Source organism: Metopolophium dirhodum, chromosome 7, assembly GCF_019925205.1.
Source record: "Metopolophium dirhodum isolate CAU chromosome 7, ASM1992520v1, whole genome shotgun sequence".
NCBI classification, from domain to species: Eukaryota; Metazoa; Arthropoda; class Insecta; order Hemiptera; family Aphididae; genus Metopolophium; species Metopolophium dirhodum.
In genome coordinates, this window is record NC_083566.1 from 25,465,903 (window position 1) to 25,472,917 (window position 7,015).

The 7,015-nt window shown below is 30.6% G+C and overlaps 1 protein-coding gene across 2 annotated transcripts; it reads left to right on the plus strand.

Moving 5' to 3' along the window:
* The first annotated feature begins 568 nt into the window (after window positions 1–568).
* Window positions 569–6,001, plus strand: LOC132949756 (uncharacterized). Of its 2 annotated transcripts, none has more exons than XM_061020813.1 (6): window positions 569–826; window positions 1,020–1,083; window positions 1,152–1,275; window positions 1,349–1,550; window positions 1,610–1,724; window positions 5,558–6,001. In XM_061020813.1, the coding sequence occupies exons 2-6, from the start codon at window positions 1,022–1,024 to the stop codon at window positions 5,685–5,687; spliced, it is 633 nt and encodes a 210-aa protein (XP_060876796.1). In that variant the 5' UTR covers window positions 569–826; window positions 1,020–1,021; the 3' UTR covers window positions 5,688–6,001. The 2 variants fall into 2 exon arrangements, with proteins under 2 accessions (XP_060876796.1, XP_060876795.1); XM_061020812.1 differs by lacking the exon at window positions 569–826 and adding an exon at window positions 889–910.
* The last annotated feature ends 1,014 nt before the right edge of the window (window positions 6,002–7,015 follow it).

A 7,015-nucleotide genomic window follows, 5' to 3' on the forward strand; every position in this document is an offset into this window, starting at 1 on the left:
TTTGTATAATAGGTGTTCATACTGTAATGTCACTCAGCTATATTATTGGAAATACGAAACTAAGTTTCAGTGTTTCACTAAAATTCACATTTGTAATATAGCGTGTAAAATGCTGAGTTACTGACATGTGCGTGCACGTGCGGGTGCGCTTTGCTTTTTATTTACACACAGTCCTCACACTAATGATCACTTACTACGCACACATTGACACGACCCGCATGCACACAAATAGAAAATTGCCTATATTGAACTCCTTAGAAACGGTCAGTATGCATACCCCTTAATATGTATATCTTAAACCTTGGTTTGGATCATGAACTAAGATAGTTATTAAATATAGATATTATCTTAGTTCGTGGTTTGGATCCAGTTATTATCAGTGATAAGGTTTGATAACAAGTATGACGTAGAGGACACTATGACACAGAACAAATTGTTCTGTGACTATGATAAAGCGTAATACATAGATAATAAAGATATCTTTTAGCGTTTTCCACCACACTGCACCGACTGCACTGTTGGCGTCTGGTGCACATAATATATGTTTCATCTGGAATACTAGTACGCACTGGTTGACATTGTTTATGTTTCACCTCACTACACTCGGCCAGTTTTTTGCACTGAGTGCATTGATAGTTGCACGAGCTCCAGTCGACGGTGGGCTTTATCATTTTCCTGATAAGTACCAAAGTACCCATCAAATATTTTATTATCTTTATATATCGGTGATGAGTATTGATTTTGTGTTTCATCTACACTTGCACCAGCCTGCACCGAGGACGATTATCAGTGACCTATATCAGTGCAACCTGGGTTCAACAGTGCGGTATGGTGGAAAACGCTATTTATTATCTATGGGCTATGGCGTAATACCATAGAACAATACCGCATCGTTTTGTTTTTATGTTTGGTACAATATTTTTGATATCCAGAAAACGACGTTGACGCATTCGTATTTCATTGCAAAAACTGTGTTGAATTCTATTTGTGTTTGAAGTAATATGTATAACTTGTTCTAGCGATGTCATCATCAAGGAAGAACAATTTACTGGTCAAAAACACCGGCATGAGCCTGAATGACAGGTATAAGATATTGTTCGTCGTCGTAAAGTGTTTGTACAGTTATTGGACTTAAAATTTTGTTAATGTAGGTTCACACAAATACAAAAAAAATCCAAAACAGTGGGGGATGATGAACTGATGAGGAAACACCGTATGCTCTCATTTAATATGGAACGTAGACCTGAAGTTGCAGCTTCATTGTTATTGAATCAAGTATGTTTTAATTTTTAATTACATTGTTATACCTACAAGTATTACACTTACCCATATACTTTTATTATTAAAGGAATTTATGAATAGAGAACGACTCCGAGTACCACTTCCGCCACCCTTACCTCCGCCAAGACCGGAAATCAACAAACAAATGTACAATAGTATTATGCATAATATGATAAGACCGTTAGATAGATTAGGTGTTCCTGTTCATGAAAGACTTTCTGTAGGAAGAGTTCCATTAGTGGAAGATAGAAGGAGAATAAGAAGACGAAGTAAAGTTATGTCAATTTTTAATTTGTATACGTGTTACATAATAAACCATTTATTTTAGGAGGTGCTAAGACTAAAATACGAGAATCTGTTAAGCCCAATTTAAACACAAATGGAAGTAACATAGGCACTACTAAGGTTTCTAAATCTAAAAAACGACAAATATCAAAACAGAGGTAAGTTATGAGAACATTAAATTTATTAAATAAGTATTTAAAATACGTATAGTTATAAGTTTAAATTAATCATTTTAACCACATTTAAAAATTGCTATTAGTAGGTATTAATACATTATTTAAAATTACATGTATAGTTAGTTAAATTGTATAAACAATTATGAGAATTTCCAATAATGAAAAATGTTATTAGGCTTAATGTCAAACGTACTCACATTCATAACATTTTAAAAAATTTTTCGATCAATATACTTGGGGACCTTATTGCATTTGTATAATAAGATTACAACTGAAATTTGGAATGAAATGATCTTACAATGTAATATTACAATAAATAGTTGTTTTTTATACTAGTTAATCCCGTGCACTTTGTGGCCCATTAAATGTAGGTACCACTCAGGGCCATCCTGACGATTTGCAGGGCCCAGAGCAGAGTAAAATTGCGGGGTTTAAAATGTTATTATCGTCAGTTGGCAGTTATGGCATATTATGATTACCTAGGTATAAATGGGCAATGCGCAAATAGACTTAAAAATATAGTACCTTGTACTTACAATAATATGAATAAGTAAATAAATTAGTAACACAACACGCCATATATTTAAACTTAATATAATAATATTCATAAATAAGTCAATAAATATAGTGGGTACCCAATACAATATAAATGAAGGTGGACAAGTGAGTACTCCTCTGCTGTACAATAGTTCTCGTTATAATGAATGTGTTATATTTGAATTCAATAATTAGTCATTGTAAACGAAAAGATTCTGAGCGCAGACGTTGTACAACCTAGCATACTTGTGTTAATAGTCAAATTTAATAGTTAAAAATAATTATCAAAGATTAAAAATATCCCATGGCTATAAATAGCGTGACTTTCCGGTGAACTTTTTCTTTTTGATAGAGGTACAAAAACATGATGGGAACCTTCTATTAAAATTTCTTATGTTAGCTATGAAAAGAAAAACTTTTATGAATTTCTAACCAAAAAATAATTACAAAATTTGAAAAAATGATCAAGGCTATAAAAAGTTCAAAAAGAGTCAAAGTAGTTTGAACATTTTACCATGCATGGAAAATGCTTATACAAAATATATTTGGTGAACTTTTCAAAAGTCTATGGCTTCGTTTAGGAAATACAACAAAATATCAAAAATCGATTAATAGGAATTCGATAATTTACTACTGAATATCAAATATCATAAAAATCTTAAGTTCAAACTCTCATACAAAATTAATGTTCCATTTAAGTAAACCATTTTTTTTTTGTTAAAGGTAGAAACATTTATGTTAAGTCTTCCGTTAAAATTTTAAATCTTAGCAATAAAAAAAAAACTTTTCTAACTTGAAAATAATTTACAAAATTTAAAAAGATTTCTTATGTCTATAAATATCTAAAAAAAAAATCAAAATTGTTTGAAAATATTATTATGTATGGAAAATAGCCATTTTAACATTTGGTGAAAATTTCAAGTGCCATTACAACAAAATATCCAAAATTGATACATAAAAAGGCGGGTAAGTGGATGTCGCTCAGCTGTACAGTAGGTTACAAGTGGGTCACTGTAATGGATGGTGTTAAATTTGAATTCAATGATACAATATCATTGTATAAGAAAAAAGATTCTGAGCGAAAACGGTCAGTCAGCCTATGATATTAGCAAGTATATTTGATGATACTATTGTGAATAAAGTAATTTATAAATAACCTATTTACGTGGAGCCTTGTTTTTAATTTTCAATCCTTAGCTACAAAAGTTGAACATTTTATAAATTTTAAACTACAAAATAATTATTACATTTTAAATTTGATACAATTTGAACCTTAAATGCTTATAAATAAAAACTGTGACTAAGGATTTTTAATATTTTTCAAATGTCATTGTAACAATATAGTAGGAGCCTTGTATTACATTTTCAAGCTTTTTTAACAAACAAATACAATTTTTTTGATATTTATAGAAAAACAAACTAAAAAAAATTGAAACTGAAAATGTCCGTAAACAGCTCAAAATAAGTCAAAATATTTGGAAAATCTTATGGTGTATAGAAAATGCTTATATAAACATTCAGTCAATATTTCATGTCCCTACGGTCATTTGTCTTAGAGTTACACCAAAAACCAAAATCGATTTTCTCGAAAACAGATTTTAACTTTTGACCCCCCAAAGTACCAACTAGATTCACTTTTCTATCAGAAAAGTTACTGTTGAAGAAAATCCAAGCACTCTTACTGTCCTATAAGGTGATGACAGATGAGCTTCGCTCAGAATCTAAAATTCATTAATTTAACAATGAAAATCATAAATCATAAAAAATTTTAAATTTATATGCTGATAAAAAATTAATGTTACTTTCCGGCCTCGCTAGCTCTACCCTGGTCCCACTCTATATGATTCAAACTTTGTTCAATTCGTTATTTAATATTCGTCGTATGGTGTTCAAAACGTCAAAATTTTCATCGATTATCTTGAATCTCAAAATACTTGTGCAAGCACCACTTTATAAAATGTGAATTTTGAAGATGCTTTCTTAGTGCACACTTACAAGGTGGTACGAAGGCACCATAAAAATTGGAAGCCTCTATCATTATTTAGGCTCTATGTTGATCAGTCAGTCAGTCAGGACACGTTCGATTATATTATATTATAGCCATCCCAAGTTCGGACCGGCTTTGCATGTGAGACATACTTGTGATTATGCGAGCAAGGGATTGCGGACCCCTCGAGAGGCATATGTAATTACAAATATTTTATTAACACGTTGTGTACGATATACATGTATAGGTTCCCGGGACAACGGTCAAAAAATAAGCGTTCGAAATACCATTTTTACAAAGTTATATGGTTTTGATCAAATATAATATACAGATCTAAAATTGTATTCAATCATAACCAATAGCTAACTCACAATAAACAAAAAAAATATTATTATTCAGTTTATTTTCTTGCTGGATAGATGGCGCCACTGTTGTATTTATGATATCCAGGTTTCCTATTTTTTCCAGTGGATTTACATAAAATGTTCGTTCATATAAACCTTGTCCTGAGTCCTGACAATACGAACACAACAGAAAAAAAATCAGCCAAATCGGTAAACGCGTTATCAAGTGATGTCATGACAAATGATTAGGGTCCATTTATATATATATAGATATACTATTTAAATATCTCACTATTTTATATAAATAAATAACAAGTACATAAATTGGTATAAAAACTAGCCTCGTAGGGATAGCGAGATATTGAAAATTCCTTGGTACTTTTCAATTAACCCGACTATCATGAGTCTCAATTTTGTTATCTCGGCTACCAGTCAGACTTTATTGTACCATGTAACAACATAGTTAACGGCGAGTTACCTGTGGGCTGTGGCCATCTTGAGGTCGTGTTGTGTAGCAAGTCGAGGGATATTTTCGTTTTTTTTTTTGTCTGAGCGCATAAACATCTAAATAGTCAAAGATTGTTGAGTATTTTGTAATGTTTTATATTGATGATAAAGTTAATTCAAAAATCAGAGTCCAATGTGATTCTATCTAGATGTTCCTCTAAAAAAAAAATAATCAAAATCTGACGATTCTTTTTATTTTTCTTGTAAAGTAATTTTTGAATGTTGAAATATTTTGTTTTTATTCTTCCGCATGGCCTGTCATAATGTACAACATAATTGTATCCACGAAACCCTGTATATAACATTATACATTTAAATATATTACTCGATTAAATGATTATTTTGTTATGTGTACAGAACAAAATAATTTTTATGACAATTCATGTTATTATGTATCATTTTCAAATCTACATAATTGTTTTTTTGTGTATATCTTATAGAGACCAATTTCCTCACAAAGAACAAGTAATTTCTAAAGAAGATTTAGACCAACAGCTAGATCAGTTTATGTCACACACTAAACAAAAACGAGATGAAGAACTGAATAGAGTTATTCAAGAACATTCTTAACAAAATTTGTATGGTTGAATATTTATAATTCAATTATTTGGTAAAAAATATTTCTTAATACTGCCTTATTTAAATTAATATTTCAAGTTATAATTTCTTTTTTTTAATTCATTTCTATAAGTGGTTTAATTTTAAAAGATATATGAAAGCTGTATAAATTAAAGCTACCTTAAATATTTTCATTAGTGTTTAATTTTTCACATACATTGACTGTCTATTTGTAATAATACAATTATACAATTATAAAAAAAATATATGTTTATGTATTAGGACATAAGGCATATAATAATAACGATTAAATTATAAAAATCTTATTTATCGTTTTTATTTATTAAGCATGTATATTTAAAAAAAATAATTATTTTTGGTTAATATTTTATGAATTTATAAAGAGTAATCCGGGACCTTTTCTGATTGTGCTACTGGGCTGAACTTTTCAAAACTTTAAAATTATTGACTGCCTAAAATGATAATCTTTTAGGGTTAATAACCACAAGCACACACATAGAGTACAGCAGTAATGCCCAAGACTAGAATCAAGAACCAGATTTTTCGTTATTAATAAACGAAACAAGCTCAAATTTCACACTAAAAATAAGTGTAAAACATTTTTATATATTTTTTATTTCTATCATCATTATATTTTTGGAATATTTAAAAGAATTCATAAATTAATAAAAATCATAATTTGTAATAATTTTACTTTTTTGAATATTTTGTTTTATTTAAAAAAATTGTAACAAGCCATATGAAATACCTTTGCGGGCCGTGGGTTGGGCATCACTGGTGTATAGCTTCCGTTAATGTGATTTCTTAAATCTGGTGAATTACACAGACATGTATGAGTATACTCTATTTGAAATAAGAACAGTAGTCGGCGGTGACAAGTTATAGTCTTCGATGATCAGACGCATTTTCAGAGGTTTCCCCTCACCAAGTAGACATGAAAGATCAGTGCTCTAAAACAAGCTACACCCCTGCGCATAAGTTGGCCACTGACTATTGTTCTTATTTTGAACAAAGTATAGTAGTTGTATATTAACTACTACTTGTATGCTACTATACTCGGTCCAGTGAGAGAACGCACCACGGCCCGACCATAATCATTCTGGTTTCGCGCATATCTGCCCATCAACCGACGGTGCACTCTAATGACCATCTTCGGAGCACCTAGAGGGGGAAACCAGACTTTATCAACCGTTCGGTTGTCAGTCTGCATGCACAGAACCGGAACGTTCTCTTGCTAGACAGAGTATAGAATAGTCAATAGAGATACCTACTGATAAATAATTTTAGCTTTACCTAGAAAAATGATTCATACTAAAGAT

What these genes read in the sequence shown, in the direction of transcription:
- LOC132949756 (XM_061020812.1), top strand. An exon ending in AAGGAGAATAAGAAGACGAA is followed by an intron (nt 1,551 to 1,609) that starts GTAAAGTTATGT and finishes CATTTATTTTAG; the next exon opens with GAGGTGCTAAGACTAAAATA. An exon ending in CGACAAATATCAAAACAGAG is followed by an intron (nt 1,725 to 5,557) that starts GTAAGTTATGAG and finishes TATATCTTATAG; the next exon opens with AGACCAATTTCCTCACAAAG.